The sequence below is a fragment of the Strix uralensis genome, chromosome 1 (assembly GCF_047716275.1).
Source record: "Strix uralensis isolate ZFMK-TIS-50842 chromosome 1, bStrUra1, whole genome shotgun sequence".
NCBI lineage: Eukaryota > Metazoa > Chordata > Aves > Strigiformes > Strigidae > Strix > Strix uralensis.
In genome coordinates, this window is record NC_133972.1 from 162,102,612 (window position 1) to 162,130,395 (window position 27,784).

General features: G+C 41.6%; 1 protein-coding gene across 1 annotated transcript; it reads right to left on the minus strand.

The window, feature by feature from the left end:
• Nucleotides 1-843: 843 nt before the first annotated feature.
• On the minus strand, nucleotides 844-27,544 carry ANXA13 (annexin A13). The gene is made up of 12 exons (XM_074894507.1): nucleotides 27,386-27,544; nucleotides 25,622-25,696; nucleotides 13,693-13,771; nucleotides 10,722-10,816; nucleotides 8,866-9,036; nucleotides 7,528-7,561; nucleotides 7,367-7,446; nucleotides 5,547-5,615; nucleotides 5,268-5,369; nucleotides 3,277-3,352; nucleotides 2,329-2,441; nucleotides 844-1,133 (listed from the first exon to the last, which is right to left on the minus strand). Exons 1-12 carry the CDS (start codon nucleotides 27,398-27,400, stop codon nucleotides 1,014-1,016), a joined length of 1,029 nt encoding a protein of 342 aa, XP_074750608.1. The 5' UTR covers nucleotides 27,401-27,544; the 3' UTR covers nucleotides 844-1,013.
• Nucleotides 27,545-27,784: the final 240 nt, after the last annotated feature.

The following is a 27,784-nucleotide window of genomic DNA, read 5'->3' on the forward strand; positions in this document are numbered from 1 at the left end:
AATACTATTTTCAATGGGAATTAGATGCCATCAGCCATCATACCTCAGAGGATCTAGCTCTGAAAGACCCTTCCCCTTGCAGAGTGGTACTCAAAAGAGGGAAGAGGCTAGACACAAAGAAACACAAGCCCATCCCCTTGAACCAGACTCTTCTCTCTCCTTATTTGTCAGTCTCTGTCATGTTATTTTTCACCTATATCTTCTCTCATATGATTACAGGATTTCAGGGTAATTCAGGGAGGAAGGCACCTCCGGTGGTCTCTAGTCCAACCTCCTGCTCAAAGCAGTGTGAGCCATGAGATCAGACCAGGCTGCTCAGGGTTTTATCCAGTCAGATCTTGGAAACCTCCAAGGATGGAGACCATGCAGCTGTCCTGAGGCCCATGTCTGCCTCTGTGGGAACAGCATTTTCCTGCCTGACAGATCCACCTCACAAAGGGGACTGCAAGTCCTTATCCCATTTATTGGATAATTTAGGAGATGACTATACTGAGAGGGCAACTCACAGACAGGGAAATCACTCTGACCTTCCCTGTTGATAGCAGGATTTTAATCAGGGCCTGACTTAAATCATTAATTCACAGCCCTCAAGTTGTTTAAAGAGCTGTGATAATGGGCTGAGAAGATATTACTATCCATTTTCTCTTGGCAGGACTGTAACAGCATGATATGGCACCCATCAAATTGGGGAAAGAACAGAAATAATCTTCAGAACAAGAAAGACAGAAAATCTACCCAGAAGAAACAATGACAGAAGATTCCTCCACATATGCAAACACAAAGAGGTCAATTTAGATTTAGTTTTTCTAACATGTCTTTATTGCTTAAGGACATTTGGCAAGATAGCCATAACATAAACCTCACGTCCAGCATTACTTGGCAACACATTTCCCAGCTGGAAAGAAAATAAATTGGATTTTTTTCTTTGTGCTAATGCCACATTTTTTGGATACTATTTTGGAAACTAATCAAGAGGTGGCTGCTCAGCATGCCTATTCATTCTTGATGGCTTTTTAGTGCAAAAGAGCCAGCAGCAACTTTCTGAAGTCCCCAGAGGTATCCGATCGGACAGCTTCAGCTAGCGGCTTCTTGTACATTTGCTGGAACTTCTCCTTTATTGCTGGCAGGTCACTCTGAGGAGACACCAAGAGACTCTTTAGAAGAGTGGGATGTGCTTTGAGTAATGTGCCCTGCTCCTACCAGGACCCCTGGGGTCTGATCCAGGGTCCACCGCACCCGCTGGGAGGAAGAGAGGAGAAATCAGGAGGTCTAAAAATCTTAGAGAACTTTCAGTCTAACATTTGGGTTTGAGGTAAGCCCATGTCAGATGGTATGGTGAGGGGACGCTAGCTGTGAAGAGGGTTACGGGCCTGTGTAGAGAGCTGTGCTGGGGCAGCTGGGGGCATTTCTGCCCAGTGCTCAGTGGTGCTGTGCAGGCACAGCCTTGGTACTGGACAAACTTGCACATGTTGCTGTGAACTCCTGAGGCCACTCCATGGTGGCAAGAAGGGAAAGAGGCACTTCTGGGAGTATGGCTAAAGGAGAGTTTTGTTCCACTCACAGAAGTAATTTTCTGGTTACTGGGGGTGGGGTCAGGGAGAGAATTAAATACCTTATCTTGAGCTTTCCTGTGAAAAGGCACCCACAGCATGCACCTGATCTTTGGTCTGAGTGGACCATGACTTTACAGAGACTACCCTGGAGTCTAATTTCTCACATGCTGCTGATCATTGAGAAATATGCTCTCCTTGTCCCTGTGAATGACTCCTCCTCTATGTCAAGACTGAAACAGCCCTGAGGTTACAACCTACACAGCTTACAAGGAAGGAAGACTTAAAGACTGTGTTTAAGATCTCAAATGTCTTGTGCAGTTTTGTGCTTTTTAAAATGACAATTATCTCCTTTGGTTCTTTATTTTTCTTCCCTCCTCCCCATCTGTTTTTCCCAGCTGGAATCAGAGAGAATTGGCAACATATGTTTATAAGCAATTCTCAATTTAGAAACTGCTGCTTTATCATTACTTAACTAGGAATTTACTTTTACACATCCTATTGGGGCCAGACCTCCCCACGGATTAGTTTTAACCAGGTACAGTGGACTCCACTTGAAACTGCGTGCATGCTTTCTTGTTTAGTTCTTTTGAAAATAGAAATAGATGCAATATCAAAATTAGAATTGCCTGGGTACAAAAGCAGAGTGTGACCACTGATGTCACTGGGCTGAAATGGGTTGATGGAGCACATGATCTGCTAGCACTCACTCCATACCCTCTACATTTGTATTTCTCCCAGACTGGTGTGAGGTATTACAGGTCGCGGGGTACCTTACCTCAGCCCTGGTCACAAGGATGCGAATCAAGGTCTCTTCGTCGGTCCCACCTCCTTTCATTGACTTGTGCAGAAGTGTAGCAAAGTAACCTGGGCAGTCTTTGGCACAGCTGACTAGAGAAAACAGTAAGAGGCTTCATTATACTTGTATATTTACACTTTGTGATACATCTTCAAGGAGAAGGAGATGAATTAAGAAAGAAATAAAGGAAACTCTCTAAGGTTTATGCTCAGACATATGAGCTGGTAGAGCTTTCATTCTGTGATTAGTACCCTGTCAGTATGCAAGGAGAAGTGTTGGAATCTGAATGGAGATATATATTTCTCCACAGGGAGAGTGTGTTACACAGTGCAATGATCAGCACTGAGTACTCTGCTGTTCCACAGTGAAAATGGAATGAATGAGAATGAGCATTTGCCCCCTCTGGAGTTCCTCTTGCCCATCTATTCTTGGGGTAGCTGCTCACTGCAGGTCACAAGAGCAAGATTTGGGAGAGCCCAGATCCAGATGGATAACAGCAATACCAGTAAGCTAACCAGAGCCAGGGCACAGTCTTAAATACCAGTCACAGTCATCCCCAGTGCTAAGTTGCTGTCGAGGACTCTGTACATTTTTGTGGTGGCTGGCTAGCACACTTCCAACAATGCCCAGGCATCTGCTGGAAGTTATCAATTGCTATAGCCTCAGGGGCAGCGTGGAGGTAGCCACCCTGTGTTAGAGGGCAAATAATTTAGCTGTGTGGAGAGAAGCTGTGTCTGACAAGTTTTATTTCTAAAACCAGTGGGTCCAAATCACTACTAAAAACTGTCTCTTCTTTTCCTGGCAGATATGTCAGTTCAGTTTAGGTCTATCTTGATGGCTGTCACCAGGCTGTACATAGATCCCCAACAACCAATGTCAGATGGCAAGAATTAGAAAGCTCTTGACAGTTTTTCTTTTTTTTTTTACCAAGAGTCAGGTAAGCCTTCTCCAGATCTCCAGATGTTTCACTTTTAATGGATTCTTCTATGTCCTTCCCACACACCTGCAAGGACAACAAAGAGGACACATAAGAGCTGCTGTTTGTACATGTCATCCCACTGCCATAAAACCAGCATCAGATTCAGGATCCAATGGCAAAAGGCCAATTCAGATCCTTTAGAGCCTTTCCAAGTAATTCAAGGGCAAACGAAGTTCTCCTCTGGTGTAAGGGCTCACAGATCCACTGGCACCAAGAGAGGAAGGTCTATGCAGCCAGGTAAGGCACAACAGTTAAGAGATGGATAACCTGCATCAAGCAGTCACATGTATCTGAGGGCTTCTAGGACAAAGGAGCTGCAGCTTCTTCTTGAGTGACCCCTAGTCAGGAGAAACTGTTTGAGCGTCCTCTAACCCCTCTATCAAAGGCTCTGGATGACTCCCACACAAATAAGATAATTTTTGGAGCTTTACCAGCTCTATGAAGTTTTGTTACTTATTGTCTTTGGCTTCCCAGGGAAAGTTTACAAGCACTGCAGTTGTTCCCGAGTTTTTGTATTATTCTGTAGGAAAGGGGAAAAACAGACTGCCACTTCAAAACAGAGTTTATCCTGACTTTTGTGAACTTTGTGAACCTCAAAGGCTTTTATTTTGCTCTGTTTTGTCTATCAGAATGGCCCTGCATAGTTCTAGACTCCAGTGAACTTTTAGGTCAGAGCTAGGAGACCATGCGTACAAGGCAGCAAGGGGTACCTTCTGAGGATTTAGACTTCTTCAAATTCCCAACCTGGTTTAGATCTTGCCCTATTTATCTTTCCAACTGCAGAGGAGGACTTGCACTGCTCTAACCTTGGCCCACTTCTATTTCAAGTACAGCCAGGCAGGATGTGGTAGATTGGTTTGGGCAACCTGATCTGCTTGGCTTTAGGAATCGAAAAGCCAAGGTAGCTTGGCTATCGGAACATTTAACTGTACCCCCAGGGTTTAAGCCACTCCAAGAGAGAGAGTATCAGTTAGTGACTGGGTTTGTTCTCCTGCCAGCAAGAAACCAAAACTTGGATTAAGCTGCAAACATTTTTCCAACTATGGGTTCCTTATTATGCTGACACTGAAATATGGACTTGACTGGAGTTTTTTTCATCTTCAGTGCCTAGGGTTACGGTTTTCTGATGAACTCAGAGTCATCCTAGGGAAGTTCAGGACCGTGAGCCAGAGACTGGAGGGGTGACCCTCTCTTGAGAATAAATGTCACTGCTTAGCTTCCACCTCTCTGACAGAAGAAGGACCTTGGATCTCCCATTGCTTTGACTTTCTGAGGTCATTTTCATGCAAGAGGTCTCAGTGGAAGTCATCTCCAGGCCCAGGCATGAGTAAAATATACCTGGTGGGTGACACAGGGAGAAGTACCAGACAGCTGGGATCCTGCTGCCTACTTTGCCTTATGTTTGGAGACAGAGGAGAGAGCAGCAAAATATCTGAACAGGCTGTCTGCCCAGTGTGGGCAGAGAGGAAGAGGCTGGAGATGTGCCTCTGCCCAGCCGATATAAGTGTGTGAAGCAGGGGGATCAGGAGGGGACACCTTGCGAGGCTCTGCTTTGAAGAAGGAGAGGCAAAGTCCAGAAAAGCAAAACCCTGCTTCAGGGCAGGAGCTTGTGAACCTGTTCCCTTGCTGGTCCTCCTGCAGGAGTGGGGACACCCACTGTCATACAGCTGTAGGAAGGAAACATTGTGATATTTATTTGGCTGGATGTTGTGTAGGTTATGAAGGGGAAGAGGTTCTTCACTGGCAGAAGATACAGCTTTTATTCCCTATTTCCATAAGATCAGGATCCAGTTGTATAAAAATGTTTTCCAAGATTCTTAAAGCATTCAAGAAGTTTTAAATGGCAAAGAAAGGATCACCTGCTCTACATGTCATTGTAGGGTCTGCAAACTACATGTCAGGCCCTGTACAACCCACATCACAGAAATTAACAACTCACCTTTTCGTAGACTTGAAAAGTAGCTCTCAGCTGACTATAGCTTCTCTTTGCTAAGACCACATTGAAAGCCAGCTCCTCTGTTCCCCAGCGGCCTTCTCCTGCCTTAAAGATTACATGTTATTTTTTTGAAGCACTTGTTTATTCACAGTAGAGACAAGCCCTCCTTGCTCATCTCCTTACACTGCCATCTCCCCTGTGCTTGGTGTGTTTAGTCACCCCCAAAGCAGCCCTTGCTGTGCAGCTCAGGGCAAATGGGGATGTTTCCACAATTGAACTTACTTTATACAGATCTGTAGCATCTTGCTCAGCGAGCTCTGCATTGACCTGTTGGGTCTCATCTCGGGTTGCCTATAGAAAAGGACATGATGGTAAAAAACACCAGACCAAATGCTGGTTACATTTCAAAGTGGAAGGGAAGATTGTCAGCTTTGTGGCCCTCATAGATATTTTGGCTATAGTTTTGCTGCCATCTGCTGACAAATGCCTAGTAATGGGGCACGGTGGGACTTTGTGGTACAGCTTTGAACGGTTCATTCACGTTTACCACAGTCCCTGGTTTTGCTGACTTTAGATATGAAGCCTGTATGGTTGGGTTTATCTCCCAGTTTTATTTGCTATGTGCTGGGACCCTAATGAGATTGCAACTCTGATCCCCCTGGAGCAGGAAGGGACTACCAGGGGTGGGCTGCTGCATGACATTAGACCATACCATGTGGATGCTCCCCTGTGTCAGGGTAGCCTGCGGGTCCCCTTGTCGCCAGACTCCTTGCCATCCCATGTGTGTTCCCGCTCCCTCCCCCAGCCAGCATCTGTCCAGAGCAGAAAACAAAATCAGAGGAAAACCTGACCTGAATTTGGAGTTAGCCTTGCTTTGAGGAGGGCTGGACTACAGTAGCTCCAGAAGTCCCTTCCCACCTGGCTTGTTCTTTGTTTCTGCTTTCTGCCATTGTTTGTGACTATTTTTCCACTGGTGGGAAGTGGTAGAGTGCATGGCAAGATGCTGAGTTTGGAAGGGGGCTGAGATGTGCAGACAGAGCTGGGACAGGATGGCCTCAACACGGCCTTTGGCTTTCACCCCAGAGGGCTGAGCTGCTGGGTACGTACAGCACCCTGGGCTCAAACTGCAAAGTTTCTTACGAAAGCAGCCAGTGTATCTGTCATCCAGCTACTGCAAAAGGGTTCCCAGTACTTGCACTGAAGTGCTGATGGTTTTAATGGTGCTGGATATGCCCTTATAACTGTAAAATATATTCCTGACTAACCTATGTAATCTGAGCATTTACCAACACTGTAATTCCTCAGAAATTATGAAGGACTAACGTATGAAAAAAATCCATGAATAATATGTATTTGTCACTCCTGAAAATATACCCCAAGGGTTGAAGAGAGCTGTAGCAATGCTTTCCAGAATGGGAATCTACCTGTGATGTATTTAGTGATGTGACTGTTAGGTCTTTAAAGCTGCTTCTATTTATTGAATCTTTTCATTTCTTAGGGCTGTCTGAGCAGACTGGCCACCATGTTGCATTTCTAGGTGTGATCCTATTCTTCTTAGTTATACTGTGTCTTTATGAAGATTTTTTTTTTCTTTATTTCATGTAGGTGGTTTAAAATAAAGTGTGTTCTAATGGAAAATATGCTTTCTTGGTGAATGGAAGATTAAATTAACAGCAATCTCTTTCTTACTTGTTCTGTATCTATCTGAATTGTAAAATCCTCAGTTGAGATGGAAATCAGATTTTGCTGGTTTTGGGCAGAATTCAGCACAATGTAGCCATGACCTTGAATGGGTATTCTAGCCATTACCATGGTATAAATAATAATAAAACAATGCTGTTGTCTTCAAAGTACCAGAGTTTATAATATTACTTCTAATCTTACAAATTAAAATTGTATATATTAAAAAGCTACAGACACAGAAGGCTCTTATACTGAAGAATGCCTTTTGCTTACTATAATTACCTCATTATTATATTACATGTCATAATTACATTATTAGAAATACCAGCTAATACTTATGATTAATCAGGGAAGACAGGATAGAGAAAAGGAAATATCTCTGTCAGGTAGCTGCATAAGAGGAAAGCCCCCAGCCTTACCTCTAGCACAGTGACTAATATCTTCTGTAGAGAGCCACTTGTGTCACTTTTAACATCAGACTCTAGATCCCTGTCAAAGACTGTGGAGAAAAAAAATCTGTGAGGGTTTACCCAATGATAAAGGCTTTAAATGAAGCAGTTTGAAAGACAATACTACTTACGCTGTTTGTATGCCTCCTTGATGTTTACAATTTCCTAGGCAAATAAATCAAATAAATAAATAAGGAAAAATATTCAGAACTAACAAAATAATTAATAAAAATACATTTAATTAATTAATAAACAAACAAGGAAGTCGGTACCCAGCAAGTCAGTACCATGCCCATGTTGCGTTAGGCGTAGCAGGCACGGGTGTGGGAGAAGCCAAATTCCCATTCCCTGCTCATGGTGGGACTCACTGCAGTGCAGAGACACGGCTTAAACCCAGCCCAGTTCAGGACAGCATTCCAAAGGATGCCTGACCCATGCAGGCATCCCTCTGGTTAGTGTTTAGGTGAGTCCTGGTTTCATCTGGGATAGAGTTAATTTTCTTCCTAGTAGCTGGTATAGTGTTGTGTTTTGGATTTACTATGAGAATGTTGATAACACACTGATATTTTAGTTGTTGCTGAGTAGTGTTTATAGTAAGTCAAGGATTTTTCAGCTTCTCATTCCCTGCCAGCAAGAAGGCTCAAGGTGCTCATGAAGTTGGGAGGGGACACAGTCAGGACAACTGACCCAAACTGGCCAAAGGTATATGCCACACCATATGACATAATGCCTAGTATATAAACTGGGGAGGAGTTGGCTGGGAGGGGCAGATTGCTGCTTGGGGACTGGCTGGGCATTGGTCAGCAAGTGGTGAGCAATTGCATTGTGCATTACTTGTTTTGTATGTTCTAAATTTTTTATTATTATAATTTTTTATTATTGTGTTTATTATTGTGTTTATTATTGTGTTTATTATTGTGTTTATTATTATTATTATTATTATTATTATTATTATTATTATTATTATTATTCCTTTTCTGTCCTATTAAACTGTCTTTATCTCAACCCAAGAGTTTTACTTTTTATCCCAATTTTCTTCCCATCCCACTGGGTGGGGGGAGTGAGCAAGTGGCTGGGTGGTGCTTAGTTGCCAGCTGGGCATGATGAGGAGTAAACTGATGGGCTTTTTGAAGGGGATCACATTCCCGTACCTGGCAGGAGCCACCTCTGAACAGTCAGAGCAGTGCCAAAGCTGTCTTTAGCAGGCACCCAGGGATTTTTCTATCATCAGTGTTGCTCTGTGCCAGCCGTGGGAGATAAGAGTAGGACAAAGGAAGGAATTTGAATTATATTGCTTTTAACCCCTGCAAGTGTTTCAGCCCCAAGATGGCAACATTACCACTGCAGCCAGTGACAACAGGTATTTCAGCCATGGAACCTGGTATGATCCCTTCTCCTCATCCTGCTGGGATGCTCTTGGTGAGCTCTTTGCCCTGCTACCTAAGGAAGGTCACACATGGTGTCCCAACCTTATTGTTCCGTGTGCAGAGAATCTCGATCAGCAGTGACTCATCTGTCCCAGCGCCCTTCATCGCCTTCTGAAGCTCTCGGGCCTCATACTCGCAGGGCAGGTCCAGCAGAGCCAGCACAGCCTTTTCAAAATTCCCACTCAGGTCTCCCTTCAGGTCCTCTTCCAAATCCTGCAGGGACAGTCGGAAGGGTTAGCGCAAAAGCTGAGGTGGGATTAGAGGGTTTCTTAATTTGTTTGGGGGAATTTAATGATTTCAAAGCTTCTTCTGTACCAAAAAGGGACAAAAACATTAAAAAGCCTTTAAATACACGGACTTCTTTTGCAAAATTAATTCCCTAAAAATTTTTGTTTCAGATTGAATTAAATGATTGTCCCATCTTCAAATACCAGCTGATAGTCAAGTTTTGACTCTTACTTGTTTAAATAAATGCAAACTGATGTTTTTAAAAGCTTAATGGGAGACTACTCTGAAACATAATGCAGAACCTTCCTGCTTTGAAGAGCTGCAACAGAAGGAATCAAACTTGCCAAACTTCTCTTCCTAGTTTTGGTTAAAATTGACTTACTGAAAAAAGCAACAAATTTCTACAAAGTGCTTTGGTGACAAACAATCAGCATTTTTTCCACCAAAAAAAAGAAATCAACCTTTTGTGATATGACCTACTTAATTCAAAATTTGGTAGGACCCTGGAGAAGAACTAGCTAGTGTATGTATGCTGAGAAGGATGCCTGCTGCTCGTTTATTTGAAGTCTTATCTGCAATTAACATTTCCTGTAGTATGGGAAGTACTTGACAAGTTCAGAACAACAAATGAAAAGCCCAGCTCTAAATCTATTGTTCTTAAATACCCTTTTATACAATCTGCAAGTGAACACTCAATCTATTCAAGTCAGTGGCTGACATCGTGTTGGAGAAGTTTCAACATGCGCACCATGAACCTTGCTTCCTGGAGCAGCGGGAGAGTGAAATGGTACAACTTGTGGCCCCTTCCTAAGAGATTCAGGCTGCCTGGGCAAGCGAGAGGGGTTGCTACATGCTGATGTAAATGGTACGTCTCATGGCATTTGCTCATTTCTAATGCCTATTTTATTAAACCCTCATAGAACTAAATCTATGGTATTTATGTAACCAAAATCTTTATCATGCTTGCTGTAAGTTTTACATACAGAAGGCTTTCAGGTTCAGTGCTGCCTGTCTTATTAACATTGATTAATGACTAAGGAGCAAGCAGACCTTAAGAAAATACCAATTTAATAATAAGCTCTTCAGGATTCAGCTGTTTACCTAAATAATATATTGGAAGATTTATTTTTCTTACACACAAAATCATTAAGGCCGTTTATGTTTCCTCCTCCAGAAATCAAGTGCCCAATGAGACTTCTTAGTTTTACAATGTGTATTCTACTTCATCACTGGAAGAAATCAATACTACATCTATTAAACTCAACAAAAATATAATGATGTAAGATCAAATAGTTCCTCTGACTTTGCATCTGGTCTGAGAGGGATTCTGACTTAAAAATTCCCTTTTACATTAATTCCTTTTTCTGAATGTGCTGAAGATGAACACAAACTAAAATAGTTTTTATTTCAGTTATGAATTATTTTCTAGCTCTCCTAACTTTGATTAAAAGGCTCTGATCTGGTTAAGGCTGATTTCAAGAAGACTCTGAGGCCTAAGATTGGAAATATAACTGGTATTTTAGGAGATAAAATAAACTGCTGAATCAGAAACTAACTGGTGTCCTCCTTAAATCCACTGTTCCCTTGATATTTTCAAAAGCAGAGGCCTACAGGCTATATTTCTAGCAGGCAAGCGGTTTGAAACAGAGAGGCCATTTGTTTTGAAATACCTTGCTATACAGAGCCTTGTACTTCTGTTTTATTTGTTGTCTCTGCTCTGACGTTCGACTCGACAAGACTTCAATAATTTTCTTTTCATCGGTTCCTGAAAAAGAAGTTGTGCATAGAAATTATTTAATCAGGAATCTAATACAGAGGAAAGAAAATATGATCTCTAAATAGAAAAAAAATGCTATACATATATCCCCATTGGTGCCAACTTCAGGATTTCATAGAATCACAGAATACCAGGTTGGAAGGGACCTCAAGGATCATCTGGTCCAACCTTTCTTGCCAAAAACACAGTCTCGACAAGATGGCCCAGCACCCTGTCCAGCTGAACCTTAAGTGTCCAGTGTTGGGGAATCCACCGCTTCCCTGGGGAGATTATTCCAGTGGCTGATTGTTCTCATTGTGAAAAATTTTCCTCTTGTGTCCAATTGGATTCTCCCCAGGATTAACTTGTACCCATTACCGCTCATCTTTTCCATGTGACTCCTTGTAAAAAGGGAGTCTCCATCTTTGTAGCCACCCTTTAAATACTGGAACATGGTGATAAGGTCTTCCCTAAGCCTTCTCTTCTCAAGGCTGAACAAACCCAGTTCTCTCAGCCCTCCCTCATAAGACAGGCTTCCCAGTCCCTTAATTATCTTTGTGGCCCTCCTCTGGACCCTCTCCAGCCTGCCCATATCTTTTTTGTATAGCAGGAACCAAAACTGAACACAGTATTCCAGGTGTGGCCTGACAAGTGCTGAGTAGGGTCGGATAATGACTTCTTTGTCTCTGCTGGTGATGGCCTTGTTAAATGCAACAATTGATGCAAACGTTGTTTTGTAGCATCTAAGATTCTTTTGAGGATATATTTAACTGTAGTCAGCTACAATGTTCAGATCATAAAATAAAAGTTCACCATCTTGTGCTGCTCATACTTTATCAGGCAAATTGAGTCTTCTGTTTGAGACGATCAGACACTGCTCCTAAAATCAGGGTTATGCCAGTGCCCATAGGCTGACATACATGTTTTTGGTGGCAAGGCTTGTTTGAGTAGTCCTGAGAGATCAGCCATCAGATCCAGTTCATTAAGCGCATGAACGCTTGTGCCAGCACAGTAGAATGAATGGTATGGGGCGAGACGCCGGGGTAGGTGAGGATGTGTTTAAATCAGCTTCATTAACCCATAGTCTGAATATACAGTCTGTACAAAATGGATTGTGCTTTGCACTAAATGGAGTCAGGAAGAGAAGCAGGAACCAGCCTTCATGGTTTGAGTCTCTGCTGATGCTGTTTTGCTTAGCAAAAGTAAGTAAGAGTGAAGTGGGAGCATGGGGTGCCCCAGTGATGGGCATCACAGCAGTGGCATCCCCCAGGAACCCGTGGGGAAAGTGAACACGCAGGTCCCCTCCAGCAGAAAGCCCTTGGGCAGCTTTGAGCTGTAACTTATGCAATGTATGGAAGCAGCTTACTAAAGGCAATGGCCTTGTTCTTGTACTTTTCTTGCCCTCAGCCATATAAACAGATGTTTGCACCAAACAAAGCTGCTGGAAGGCATTTGTTATGTTTGCAGCTAAAGGGACAGGGCCACAGTGATGATACCTGGATGTATGAAAGAGACAATAGAATAGCTATTGCTTTAATACACGTGTCCTGGTACTCTTCCATCTAAGGGCCAGCAGATTGCCTCAGGCATTATTTCTTCAAGACAAGTATTGAAATGAAGAATGTGTATCAGGAGAGACCTATGACCCTGCATGTGATGGGTGCTGCCAAAATGCCCATAGCATATAAAGGGTTTAGATGGCAGATCAAGGGCATCAAGCTGTATCCCAGGTCTGCTGATGCATGCAAGTCATACTGGCAGACACTGCCCCATGGTCTCCTTGTGCTCTTTCATCTGTTGCATCCATCGACTGGGCTTTGTGCTGTGCCTCATCTCATGCTCTCAGGAGCAGGGACCAACAAGGGTTTCTGAGGAACTACCAGTACAAATGGTAAAAATGATATTGGCATTCAGCAGCAGCTGATGCGTTTTCATTCCTGCATATCACCACCAGGTACACACAGGACAAGTTTAGGGCATCTTGTTCAGTTCTTCCTGCTTAGAACTGAGGCAGATGGCATGGTTCAATTTTAGAAGGAAAAGCACTCCTATCTGACAATGCGGGGTTAAACTCTCAGTAGAAGAGTCCTCTGTGGAACTGCCTTGAGGGGGCTCAGTCATAGGACAGGAAGAGTTCCTAAAATTCAGCACTGAACTAGCTGATTCTGAATGCCAGTGCCACACCAGGAAGAAATGCTTGAATACATGTTTACTGTGCAAATGTCTGGAGTGAATTAGTAACTTATTGCTCTTGTGTGCTGTCTGGCTGTTCTTCCTCTGCTGGACATTGTCACCTCCATGGACCTGAGAATCCTATGAACACTGAATTCCTCATTCACATCAGGGCACAGTCAGCCAGCTTACTTCAAACTATCTTAGAAGATGGTGGAAGCCAGTATTTTTGGTTAAAATTCACTGATGCAGATTGAGAGCATCATATATTCCTTTCAACTGATGGAGCTGCAGTGGGGTCTGATGAACATATGGAAGTGGTGATTTTTTTACTGGTCCTTGAAGGCCTGGGAAAGGACACATAACCATGACCTTAATCTCACCTGACTAGCTGGACCCCATGACTGTCATATCAGTCTTGACAGCCTGATGTTCCTATCACAGGGAGCAAATATCATGTTTATACCAATCCCCTGGAACCAAGCAATTAACAAACTAGATCTTACCAGTTTTTGAGGAACAAGCTGGCTTCCCTTCCCATTTATCTTAATCATATAAAACTTCAGGGGTGTGCATGTTCTTTGAGTCAGTAAGTGACAAAAAGCATAAAAATTACCTGAAAATTGTTGGAACAGTTGTTTTGCCCTAAATTTATATATATGCTCTTTATAATATTGAATTGCCCTTTGTATAAAAAACACGAGCTTTCTTACCCGCTCCTTTGCAGGCACTATGTATTTTCTTGGCATCTCGGTCTGCATCAAAACCATGATGATGGTGTTTATTGGTTGACTAGGAAAACAGGCACAACAGATACATGGAAAGAATTTTGCATTAGATTCTCTGAATAACAGCAGTTTGAGCCAGGCTCTTGCTTGATCTTTGTTCACACCATGTAGACCGTGAAGCTTTGCTGAAATACTGTATCTATCACTAGGGCTCCTAGAAAGGATCCCCAAATAGCTGTCACCACATGACACACATGTATAATTTTTTTCCTGCCAGTTCAGGCTTATTCAAATAATTTAAAGGTAATAACTTCATACTAAGCGTCTTCAGGCAAGATCAAATATTATTTGTTTGTACCACTTTAACAATAGGTCAATATGAATGTCTTATCAGATGCGTACAGAACCAGACCTCGTCTCTACAGTATGTTTGTAAGTACTAGGAATTTACAGTCCCAATAAGCTGAATAAAAGCTGGTCTGCAAACCTTTCTTGTATTGATGCATTCATGCAAACAAGATAATTGGAGATATATAACATGATAAAGCTGGTGGGGTTTTTATTTTGGCAAAATAGTACATGTGGTTACCTTCAGCTAAATCTATCAGGGATAATAACTCAAAGTCCACAGCCACAGCAGCAGTTTACAGCCTGGCATGTTCAATGTAAACAGAAAACCATGCCTGTTCCTACTAATCTGACAAGCTGTGAATCACAAGGCCTGAAATGCTCGTACACCCTCTATTCTGCTGTTTCTCAGTCAAAGGTAGAAGTGTCTGAGACCACGAGGTCAGCAACATTTTCAACCCCTGTAATATCATGAATCAGATCTTTTAAATGCCTAAACTCTAAAATAATACTGCAAAATATGTCCCAGGCTCTTAAATCAAGTAGAACTATATGCACACCACAGATTCAGGGCGTCTAAGCAGGCACTGCAGGTGCTTTGGCATTTCCATTCAAATAGCAACATGTGGACCAGGCTACTTGTTTTGCAGGGCTGCCAGGCACTGGCACCACCGCTGTTAATTAAGGGTTATGATACCCCAGGGCACGGCACTCTGCTCTCCACTAAACTAAGTTATGACACCCCAGGGTGCAGCAGTCTGCTTTTAAGCCCTTTGGAAAATGCCACAAGCCTAGTGAAGAGCAGAAGAGTCTAAATGGCTGATTAACCTCCTTGTCTTTGGGTATAGCACAGGGCAGAGATGATTCCTGAAAGACATTAGGCACAAGATCACTCTGCTTGTGGGATAAAGAGAATTTAGCCATATGGCTGTGGGCTATGCTTTGCCACATGTGCATCTGGCCAGAGAACAACCTGTTTAATTTACAAGTATAGATATGGCCTGGAAGTCTGTTGGTATTCTTCAAAAGTTTCATGCTGTGATCTACTAGGTGGAAAAGCTACAGCCCTGGACAAAGGAGTCCTCTGTCAAAAGACAAAGGGTCTTTTCTCAAGGAGAAAACCCGAATCCAGTCCCTACACTGCTTTACCAATGTACCTGTGTGACAGACTGAAGACCATTTAGGTACCTGGCTTTTCTAATGCAGTTAGCAGCTAGGATACAACTTACTGCTAAGGGTAGCTGCTGTAGTGCAGCCATCTCACTGAAATGGAAAGTTATTTTTAAAAGAAAAACAATTAGTAGCACAATAGCAATGCAGTAATTTCAGTCTCTACAGCACAAGGTAACACCTCCATTGCCACAACATTATCACAAATGTTGCTTGTAAACATGTATCCTACTGTATGCTCTGACACACACACATGCTTCTCTAAACCCTTCAAACAAGGTGGAAATAGATGCATATGAGTAACTAATATTTTCTAGTGTGATATTTTATTTAATGGTCTTCAAATTTCTTAGGAATTTTGTCAAAAAGGAAAGGAAAAAGCACCAAGTTAGAAAACAGATGCACTGATCACTGTCTTTATCCAAAATTAATTGCATTCATATTTTTCTATTATGATAGAATGTATGTGCTTCTCCTTTGATGGAATCATGTACAAAAGATATCTTTTTGACAACATCCTCGAAAATTAAGCAGCTCTAATTTCTTTCTTATTTTCTGATTGCTACAACCTCATTTTCATTCTTGTGAGAATAAAATTCACCTTTGTTCTCTGTACCAAAACAAATGATGACATCTAACCAGACTCAGTAAGTGATGAATTTGGGGGAACAGAATAACGGGATCCCACCATACAACAAAAGTTTATTCTGGAGATACAGCCCCAGGATGCGAATGCTGCATGTGCAACGGGCCTCTTTGGTGGAAAATCACACAGCCACAGTGCTGACACAAGGGGTGCGGTCCAGGTGCTCCTGAACGCGTGGTGGATTCACTGAGCATCACGACGTAGCATTCAGGAGGATGCTCTGCTGCCTGTTCAGCTGAGTGTGCCCTGCTGACAGCAGTGTGTGGTGCCAGTATGGTTTCCCCCTCTCCATAATACCAAGTTTAACGTACAAATCGTTTTCAAACACTTCAGTCCATACTTTCACATATGATTGGTAGTATTGTCAGAGTTACCACTATGTTGGGCAATGCACTCCTAATTACTTCTTGCATCTGTATCATGCATCCTGGAGCAATCCTGAAGGACACTGTAAGCTGGAGAGACAGTATCCCTGCCTCTCCCCTGCACCATGCAGAAACAGGGTGAATTACCTGAATGGAGTAAATGATGGTGACATTAAGCTATCATTATTTTGGCTCTATAGTGTTAGTACGCTTTTCAGATGATGTTCATGTCACTCGTATGGTTGATCCTGTTGTCTTTGTTAGGCAGCCAATATTGAAGTTATTCTAGAGTAGTTTGCAAGGCACTTCTTTGTAAGGGTAAGGACCAGGGAAGCAGCTGATGAATCAGCAACAAAAGGGACAAAACACAGAGAAAAGTGCTGACATATCAAGTGCATAGATTTGACTACTTGCAGCATCCAAATGCTGTTCTAATTCATAGGCCCCCAATCTCACTCCAACAATATGAGTTGAGAACCACTGCTCCACATTCATATCCTCCTGACCTGGGACAGAAGATGCACTGCTGAGAAGTGAGAGGAAAAAGGCTTTGTCTGGCATTGGGTCCCACTTTTCAGTCATTCAGCCTGGACAGAAACACCTACACAAACACCCAAAAGCAAGGAGCTGTACTCTGCCTTACCCACCAGCAGTGCTGGGCTGTGGGTATCGACCTCATCATGCTAATGCTGCCACCTCCGCAGCTCTCACTGCCCCAAACCTATCACAGATGCACTCGATCCTGGTAATGTCATTACAAGATTCTGGGAGAGTAGTTTGCTCTCTTACGCTTTGATGGCTGGTCAGTTATGCCCAGGTTTTAGCTAGTCCCTAACTCCTAGGTGCAACTTGTCATTGTAGCTGGTGTGTGTGTGTGTAACAGTTGAAAATGGTAGCACCAGCAACTGAAATAACATTGTGGATTTATGAGGATTCATAAAGACATAAATAAAGAAACATATTTATTTTCAAGGGCAAAATCATGCAGAAGGGAAGGAAAGCCTGTTTCTTAATGATGTTCAGGACATGTTTGTTTTAAAGCACTAGAAGAATCTATTGAGTCAGCTCTGGTAAAGCCTCTGTCTTCAACTAAATCACTGTAAAACATTAAATGATGTGCCTGGGGGATGTAATTCTTATAGTACTGTGTGTAAGACTAGCATCAACTTTATAGATAGGAAATCTGATACTCTGGGTAAGTGACTGTCAAGGCCAACTCCTGAGCCACCTGGAAAGACCTGGTTAAAATTCACTACTCGCTGGGTCCCAGCCTTGATCTTGCCTACTGATGCAGCCTTCCCATGCAGGAGAGGGAGAGCTGTTTCAGAGCTGTACTGCTTCCTGCCCTGCAGATTTGAACAGGTGGATTTTCCTGCAAGGGATAAATGGCAAAAGAAATTGATGTTTAATACCATTTGTAACTTGTAGGCATTTTTAAAAAAAAAATATGGGCAGAATCACTTTAGCATAGGATCTTAGATTAGATTTGAGTAGTTAATGATTTACAAGTGTTGTAGCAATTTTGGTGATAGCACGATGTGGTCTGAAATATCAGGTGGACAGATTGCATACAAATTTTGCAGCTGGACATAGGATGTAAGGGAACTTGCTTTCATCAACTGGTCCAGCTCCATCTACTCAGTTACTCAGTTTTCTTCTACATTTCTCTCCAATACTTCTATATTAATCAGTGTAACCAGAGTTCTGGTGGTAAGAAATCCTCTTTTCACTTCCAGCCTAGCTGTATTCATGGCCTGTGTCCACTTGTTTTTTTCTGCCAACAGTGTTCCTTAGCTTGAACAGTTTTTGCCTCACTAAAGCATATTTTAGACAACATTTTCCCTTGCAACTTTGGGTAGAACTGTCACAAATTTATTTCTACTAAACTGGATCAACTATAGCTGGTCTAAAACTAACAATTCTACCTTGTTGTAAAGCACGCCAAGTAGTTTTTCTTACTGTAAATTACATTTGACTTTAAGAAGATGTAAGATGAGTTTCTAGTTGAAGATGGTCTGCAATGCTTAGAGAAGCATTTGGAAACTGTTCTTTGATATTTCAGCATGTGGAGACCTTATTGTGCACAAATAAACAGTTTAACAAAAAGGTCAGCAAAACCAAGAAAGATGTGAGAGGAAATACAAGCTCTGGTGGATTCAAGGCATCAGTAGTCAGAATTGGTGAGAAGTTGCAATACATTGCAGACATTTCTGAAACCAAAATCTAATATCTTCCTTGAGCTAAAGACAATTAAGCTCGCAGTAGATACTAAGTGCTCATCTGTCAGTAGACAAGAACACAAGAAAAAGTACCATAAGCATGCCTGTAAGTACCATAAGCTTCCTGTACAATGTACCCTACCTGAAAATAACTGATAATACAGCTGAGCAATCATAGCTATTTTTCCATTTCCATCATCTCAAGCGGATGCCACAACCATGCTCAGGAACAGAGGTTTATGGAAGAGTACTGTCAAAACAACAGAAAGAGAGCTGCTTGGGATACTGCTGACAGTGCTCACCCGCTGCAGCTCTAACACAGATTGATGCTGATAATGTACATGGATAAATGCAGATGCAGACCCTTACAAGCAAATCGCTAGGAAAAGCCAGCAGAAACGTGGCTGCTGACCAGAGCAGTTGAGATGAAGGTCTAATAGCTATGAGCAGAGCTCTAAAAAGGGCTGGATTGATCCAGGGACGTTGAGTGCCTACCCAAGTCTTCACATTTGCCAGGTCTGTTTTATGTGCTTTATTTAGTGGATGTCTAATTTCAAGCTTCTCTTTGGTTGCTGTTTTAATTTTTCTTTGGCTTAACAGAAATAAAAGTTAAATCTCAAAATGGCAGCACATAGAAAGGGCAGACTGACCCAGCCATGCTCTTTACAGCACTGACTCCTGCACGTGAGTGGGGTCTAGAATAAAATTTAGGGCAGTATTCAGTTGTCTAAATGTAGGTATCTGGTGCCATTAGAGATGCCCCAGGGTAAGCTGCCTGCTGCCTGTCAGAAATGAGTGGTCTCCTGTGGGGCCTGCATCTGTCAACCCAGTGCAGATGTCTCACATACCTGAGGGCATCACCAATGGTTACTGGAGGTAGGCAACAGAATCATGCCACAGCTATTTCACCAGTTTTCTTATTCTTCATGTATATTTAATTAAGTTCACAAAAATTCATTGGAGAAAACCAAGGTTTTAAAAAGAATAACATAAACCAGTTCCATATACAACAATCTGAGCATTCCTTTCTACCAAGCAGGTGAGCACCAGAAACCCCTCTGCCTGGTTTCCCACAGATTTACATCTCCTGTATGGCTGATTTTGGTGCCCCTACTGCCTACTACAGCTGGGCACAGGCATAATGGCCCATCACTGTGTGGATTCTCACACCACTGTGTGTGTCTTATAAGCGTTGAGCTCATGCCTCAGTCTTTTGTTCAGGGGATTTCTAATACAGTCTCTCTCTTCTCAAGATTTTCAAGAAACATAACAGGCACCTAATAATTTTAAAACTAACACCCTGCTGGTAAATTCATCTAAAAATTGTCCAGTGAGTTCATTTTTAGCTAGGGTAACAGATATATACATACTGCAGCGTCATGCATCCCGTTTCTTCAGGAAGCCAAGCGCCAAACAATCCATAATGTCCCAAAGTTGAGCACAGGAATGCCGGAAAAACAGACAAGCCCAAACAATTCAAAACCTGTCACAGATCAGAAACTGTGGAACCTGTTGAGATTTATCAGTTCTCACCATGCACAGTCACTGAGTTAGGAGTTCAAAGACCTTCGGGGAGCCTCATCTCCAACTAATGAACCAGTTCTCCAGCTCAGCACTGCTAGAGCTGTCAGAACTGGTTTGGGCAGAGCTGATCTTGCTGTAGGCAATGGATAAGTGAGCTGACTTCTCAAGGTGCCTTCCAATTCTATGATTTTCTGTATTCCTCTTTTGTGTGGAGAGGAAAATTTATTTTCTCTGTCTACCGAGAAATGTACCAAACCATCTAGTCACCTTGTTAGCATAATAAACAACAGGTCTGGGGTGTTCATCTGATTAGTTAAATTGTACCTAATATACTATGATCACAGAAGACAGCTTTTGGTAAACCAGCACCTACAGGATTAATTTTTTATCAACACACGTACACTCAAGATTAAATATTTATCCTGGCAGAAACCTTTAATGAGCTGTAATGCAACTGGAATCCAATGTTAACTAGATTAACAGTACTGGATAAGAAAGAAAAAAAAAACGCATGTTGTCTTAGATCTTGTGGTTTTAGTCTTCTACTACACCACATGTTGTCAGCATAACCTCCTGATAGCAGAACAAACTCTGAACTCCCACCCAAAGGGACAGTCTTAGTGACAGCCCAAATCTCATCACTCATTCCAAGCATTTCTGTGTGTTAAGAATAAAACACAAGAACAAACATGGGAGTAGGCTGCTGCAGTTTGGTTCTCATCTACTTCCAAAGACAGACTGAAAACATGATGCTATGTTTGTTCTTCATCAATAGTGTGATTTACTAGAACAGACATTTCCAGTCATAAATATTTTTTTCAGTACTTAATGCTACTTTAGGCCCTTTTGAACTGGAGCAATTTTTGGATCATAGTAGAAAGTATGAGCATAACAGGAATAATCACAGCCTTCTACTCCTATATAAGGTATATTATTCTTTTATAATATTGTCACCTTATTTTAAACCTATGCATTCCTAATAGAAAATATATCTGCCTGCTTGTGTCAGTTAAAAATGCAGTTGAGACTGGAATAAACATCAAAAGAGAGGAGCAAAAGCCCTTTCAGCAGTAGCATCCAACCTGCCTGACAAGCCTCACGCATAAGGTGAGGAGACATGTATCCTAGAGCTGTGGGTGGGAGAGCTCTCAGAGCTGGCAGGCAGAGGATCGCCCCTCCTCTGGCTTTGCCATGGGATGGACGAGAGCCCTGGGGCAAGCTGGCAATGTGGGCCTGGTGACCTGTGACTGCTTTCTGTGGCAGCAAGGCCCTGGGACACCGGCACAGCTCTGTTCCTGGCTGTGTCAGCCAGCCTGGCATGGGGCTGCAAATATTCCTGGGGGGCAAAAGGGTGACTTGCTCAGAAATCTCCAGACCATAAATCAGAAAGGGCAGAGAAGCAGATAAAGCCCATTTCATTTCAACGTATAGGTACTTTCATGAGAAAAACTTCCAAATATTAGAGGTCTTTAATATAGCAGAGAAGCAAAAGAAACAAAAGGGCAATTACTGGTAGGCAAGGTTGGGTCTCATCTAACTGGGAAAGGCTGTTCAGGGGTGAGGATACTGGGTCATTAGCAGATGGGGGGTTCACCATCTCCTATCATCCTTGCATCAGAGAAAGACGTTCTTCTGCAAGCTCTTCTCCAGTGAAATTCAAATAATTGAGCTCAATTATTCAGGTAGGAATTTATGTGAAATGTAAATGCTTTTAGCACACAGGTCAGAGTAGATGGGTGCTAACATTTAAAAACAAACAGAAGCGAACAGCTGTGGCATGTTGGCAGTGGGACAGTATCAGCAAGCACCAGGGTTTAAGCTATGGTAATAAAAACATGAGGTTGATAAACATCTTTTTTAGATGTATGTCAATTGGCAAGCACCACCTTAAGGACTACATGTGTCCTTTTCATTGCAAGGTTTCTTCCTCTACTGTTTTGCAAAACTTACCTGTCATTTTTGTTTGTTTGAGCAATTTTCTCAGTCAACCACAATATGTAACTGGAAAATTGCCATCTGCCTCCTTGACTGCTCAGAGAATGGTATCAGCAGCTCCAAATGCCAGGCGCCATCTGCCAGGCAGGCTGTCACTCTCCCAAATTCTTACGGCTGTTTTAGGTCTAACAGCTGTACGACAGCAACATGTACTGTCAGGCTAGCTTGCTGCTGCCAGTTTGTTGTTTTCAAGAACAAAACAATTTCTATATGAATTCTATACTGGATAATACAATATATGCAAGTCATGTAGATTAGATGTCATTACTCAACACCCTTCACAATGACTCAGTGACTCTTTCCAAACTGAGAGGTGCAAATAAAATTATTTTCTACATCTGAGACTAAAACTACAGTGACGACAAGATCCTAATAGAATTAGTCACATTTACTTTTTCCTATTACAAACAAGAGGCAACAGTGAAGGTAACTGTTCTGACAGTTATTTAAACTGAAAAATTAAAACCATCTCTCATGCAACATCCCTCCTGTTTCTAAATACCTGTTAAGATATCATCTCATAATAACTTATGGCTATTTTTTTACCCACTCAATTTATTCATGTCATCACCAGGACAGAGAAGTCCACAATGAAGAGAAAAAAATCTTTGGAGGGGGTTGTCTTATGGCTGAATTTTACCTTATTTTAATGTGTCCAAACCCTCTTGTGGCTGGTGGAACTTCTTAATGCAGATTACGTTTAAAATCAGTTAGCTAGCAAAGGACCATGCAGTGGGAATACTAAAGTTGTAAACTGTAGCTTTTATTTCTAGAGGGCTTGATTCATCTTCTTAAGTACAGACACCTCTGAGATGTGCCAGAGTACCTGGCATCTGCATGGGGCTGTCAGAAGTGACACAGGGCTCACAGGGACCTGACTCCTCTGGTCTGGCTGAAGCTGGAGCAGGAAAAGGTGCTTGAAATCTCCAGAGATGTCATGTCTGCATTTAAGTCATGAGTCATGTCTCACTTCACTTCCTTTTAATACTTATCTTGCAAGTGGAGGCCACAAAAAAATGGCAAACAAATGGTTTTATTTACCTAGAACATATCTAGAATTCCAAGATCCTCTGTTATGCTGGGGTGGGCGTGCCTACTTTTATTTTATTCACCTTAATTCCTGGTTGGAAAACATTTTGTATGCTGGGCCATTAGTGATAATGATAACTAAAATAAATGATTGGAAACTGGCATATTCTGCAACTTTTTCAGCTGAGATACCAAATCTCTGATTTGCATACTGATAGATAGCTCAAGTGTTCTTGTGTCTTATTAAAAATCTTACACTCATTACCTCAACTAAGACTTGTGATGCATTTTGGTAAGTTAACATTGATGGAACTGAAGTAAATTATTGTGTATGCCAGCATGAAAGCTAATATGATTTAAGTATACCTATGCAGGGCTGAAAAACACAGACACAATCTTTGGGAACATCATGCTGACTCATGTATTGTAAAACTGAATTATTTAAAAGGAGAACTGGAAGGATGTTGCATCCCATTAGGGAAGCCCCAAGATTACATGCCTCTCCTGTTGGTCCCTGCATTTTTTAAAAACATTCCTCTGCAAGATGCATTATCTAAACATCATTGATACATTCATAGACACACAGAAGGGCTGTTACTATTTTATGTTTAGTGTCCAACAAACCAAATGTGTCTACTGAACTTGGAGGTTTCTGTGTCTAACTCCTTTCCACCTCACAGGGTGCAGGAAGTCTCAAGATACTCCCAGGTCAGCTGACTCACCCAGCGCAGCAGTAATCAGTTCATTGCTTTAGTCTGTAGTCATAGTTAACAATAAAGGCAGAGTAATTTTTCTGGATAGTAACAACACAACTTTGTAGAATATACTAAAAATGTTGTATACAAAGAAGAATGTTAAGAGTCCAGGTATTTTGGAACTTTTTTTGGTTTTGTAAAACATAATTGTTTGTCCTGTTTACATTATGTAAAATATAAATGTAATGAATGACCCTTAGACCCTTCAGATGGGTTCTTTTTTTTTGCCACAAACGCATCAAAAATTTTTCATGGACAGATGCTTGTTAACACCTACCACAGCTGCACTCACAGGACAGACTCAGACTAAAAGGAACAGCAAATATCTTGGATAAAAGGGGACCATGGAAACAAAGCTCTTCCCCAGTGTTGGGCGTCTGAACAAGAAGGTATTTCTGTCTTCTGCTGACTGTGGGCTTATGGCCAGGGACTGAACAAGAATCAACTGTCACTGAATATTGGTCTGCCAGGGGAAGCAACAAATAGCAATTGTTGAGCTTTGTGATGAGATAATAAAATCACGCTGTGGTAAGTAATGCTTGTTGTAAGGAAACATTTCTACATGGATAGAAATGTCCATAGGCAACACAGAGGCCCTTGTGATGTTTGTGAGCTTATCCCAAGAGGACTCCTCAGGCAGATATGTTCTCTGGGTTATACTTCCTTTTTTTACCTTCAAGTTCTCAAACCATTTGGTCCACAACAACCTGCTGCCCCCTTGTTACATTATAGAGTCCTCCCTGGCAGAAAGTTTGGGCTGCTTTACAATGAGAAGATGAAACTCAAAGGTGTCCCAGAGAATCTCAAAAAGTGGTTTAAATTAAACACAAAGAACTTACCCACCCCCCAGATTAATTCAAGCCACAAACATGTGAGAGAACAACAGAATAGAGTCTTCTTGACAGACAGAAGGTTGGATTCTTGACAGAGAGAAGGTTAAAAAACAATTACACAGTATCACATAAGTCAAAATCCGTCAAACTTTTCAAACCATCATATCATCAGAACTATTGCTGCTACTCCCAAACTGTTTGCAAAGCACCTTGCTTACAGCAAGCAGCTACCCAGATTTTGAGGTGGATTGATTCTACTTGTGGTAATTTTGAAGACAGCAGAAGTACAGATAAGCTTGATGCAAGACTGCAAACAGAAAATAATTAGAGACTTAAAATCTAAGGATGTGATGTCAGAAACTTTGATTGTAGAAAAAGGGACTGGATCAAGTTCAGAGAGGAAAAAGCTTGTGGAAATATGCAGATTTGGAGCTGTAATGTCGCATCAGGTACAGCTCTTAATCGAGAGCTCAGTTTCTAAGAGAAAGGTACACTTTAGAGCTGGTTGGAAATTTTTTGTGGAGAGCATTTTTTTCAGTAAAATGTGTTACTTTTGTAGATACTAATTTTGATGAAGGCTTAATTTTAAAATGGGACATTTTGATATAGCTGAAAAGTTCCATTTTAACATCCACATAATGGAACCTTTTCTTTGAACAATGCTTAGCTTTCAGTGAAAACTTGATTTAATAATGACGTTTTTTTAAAAAAGCTTTAAAACCTAAATCCATTTAACCAAATAAAATACCTCATTTGTCACAGATGATTAATTTGATATTTCTCCCAGCAAAATTTGGGCTATTCAAAAAATTTTCATTTCTGAAATTTCAAAGTAGGCAAAATTTTGGAAAGATGCAATACTCAATAGAATGAAACATCCCAGTTTTACCCAGCTTTCCAGTGCCAGTCTTGACCATGAAAGAGGAGCTGTCTTTGTGCACTGCAGTGCTCCCACAGCCACCACAAACCACAACAACATGTGCTGCAACACCACGGTGCCCCTTTCATCCTTCATAAAAAAAGTGCTTACTGGCTCATCTGCTGACAAACTGGTAGTCCCTATGGTTGGTTTCCGTATATCCTCTGTGAGTCTGTAAGACTTGCTCTGGAGGTTTAAAAAACACAATACATAAGACACTCATGAACCTATGGTTGCAAAATACAAGATTAGGAGAAAGAACAAACTGCAGCTCAAAAGCTCCGTTAAGAACTGAGTTTTTTCAGGCTGTTCCAGAAGTGGTTCTCTGATACAGATGCAGGCATTTCTCCAAGATTACCTGTAATTTCCTAGGGACAAACACATAACGATGCAATTCCCAGGTGAGTCATGGGCTGAATCATGAGATTCTCTTCTAACAAAGGCTCACACCTCTTCCCACTGAAGCCTGCAGCCCAACTCCAGCATACTGCACCTCCATCCAGGCTACCTAGTCCAGCACAGAGCTCACACAACTGCTAAACCCACTTGAGATGCAGTGCTGTGATCTCTATTGCCATAGATAGACCCCAACTGGCTAGTTTAAACCTAAATTGAATATGTGTGCTCTACATTGCATTCAGTGCAGTGTCCAGTGAAAGGCTCTCCTGGGGCAGGACCCGTGGGAGATGCCTGCTGACAACCCTATGATGTGTGCTTATGTGTACACATGGGGCTGAGCAGCAGGAGCTTTCTCGGCCTTGTTTCCTATGCAAAGATAGACTGCTGGACTGCTTGCTTCTCTCCCCTTATGCAAGCAGCCAGGCCACAAAATGATGAGGGGATGGGACCATCCACCCTTTCACAGGGAGACAAAAAGCTCCTTGGCTTAGTAGCTGGAGCTTTGTGCAAATGGTACCGACCCTCTTGCTCAGTCTGGCAATGAAAATGTCCTGGAGAGCTGGTCCAAAAGCAGCACATGCTCAGCATCTCTCAAGACCTTGCTGAATTTGAATTAAAAAAATAGTTAGGCAATAAAATAATATAAATCTTAGAGAAACTAACGTAACATTAGCCTCTATCAGCAAACAGGTTGTCTTCTTTGATACATACTGTAAAACTGCAGGTTTTCAGCATTCAAGGAGAAAATGTGTTGCTGAGTAAATATTGCCTTTTATCCATTAGTTTTTAAACAGGAGCTAAAAACTCCCAACTTCTGCAGCACAAGCTACTTAATTTTCAGAAGCACTAATCATTCACAACTACCACACAAAATTTTGGCAGTTGGGCTGTTTTGAAATTAAATATCTTTATGCAGATTTAGATATTTATTATCAAACACCCAAATGTCTCAGTCAAAACTCATACAGTAATTCGATGTAGTAAATCCTGACACTTGGATTTTAATCAGGCCCTTCTGTGAGCACCACACATTGAGATTATTTCTGTCCCTACTACTCAGTGATAATCTTAGCCAAATTTTGAAAGTGTTGGCCTTTGGGACAGGAAGTTTTTCATACATCTTTAGGGAATTACTTTAGTGTTCAGAATGTTCCAACACAAATTTGCTAAAATTAGTTTTCCCATGACATCCTATGCATAATTTCTTTTTCTCAAAATTGAAGTCCTGCGCTTTTTATCTAAGCCACAATGAATGTTAAGACACTCAGAACCTGTGTAGTTTCACAGCTATAGTAATAGTTTCATTATTCACGTTCTGCAATTAAGCTGTGTTACCAGCTACATACAAGTTTCCCACCCACACTTAAAAGTAGATTTTATTTGCAGATGTATTAATGCCATTTAAAGTGAAAATGGACAAAAATAAAAACAGGAAATTGTTGCATTCTTGACAATCCAAATTACATAACTACTTACATGTGAACTGCCCATTTTTGCTTAGCCTAAGTGTGGAAGATGCAACTCTTCTGCTCTTCAAGAAAACCAGCATTCAGATGGAATAGTCAACTTTCACTAGAGCAGCTAAATCCTACCCAACCCTAGGTTAATCAATAACTTCTGACATTATTTAAATTCTAGTCATTTCAAGGCGGGGTGTATTCATCATTACATAGTGGCTTTATTATGCCTACTATCTAATATCACATCCTGTTGGGTCATGGAGCTGGCTACTTTCTCTAAGAAAAATCAGGATTTCACAATATAAACCTTGAGATTATACACACTAATTTATCTAATTGTTATTACAATGATTTAAAACTTACAGCTATGGTAGTGCCCAACATGAGCTTTCCAAACATTTTAGAAGGAAGGATG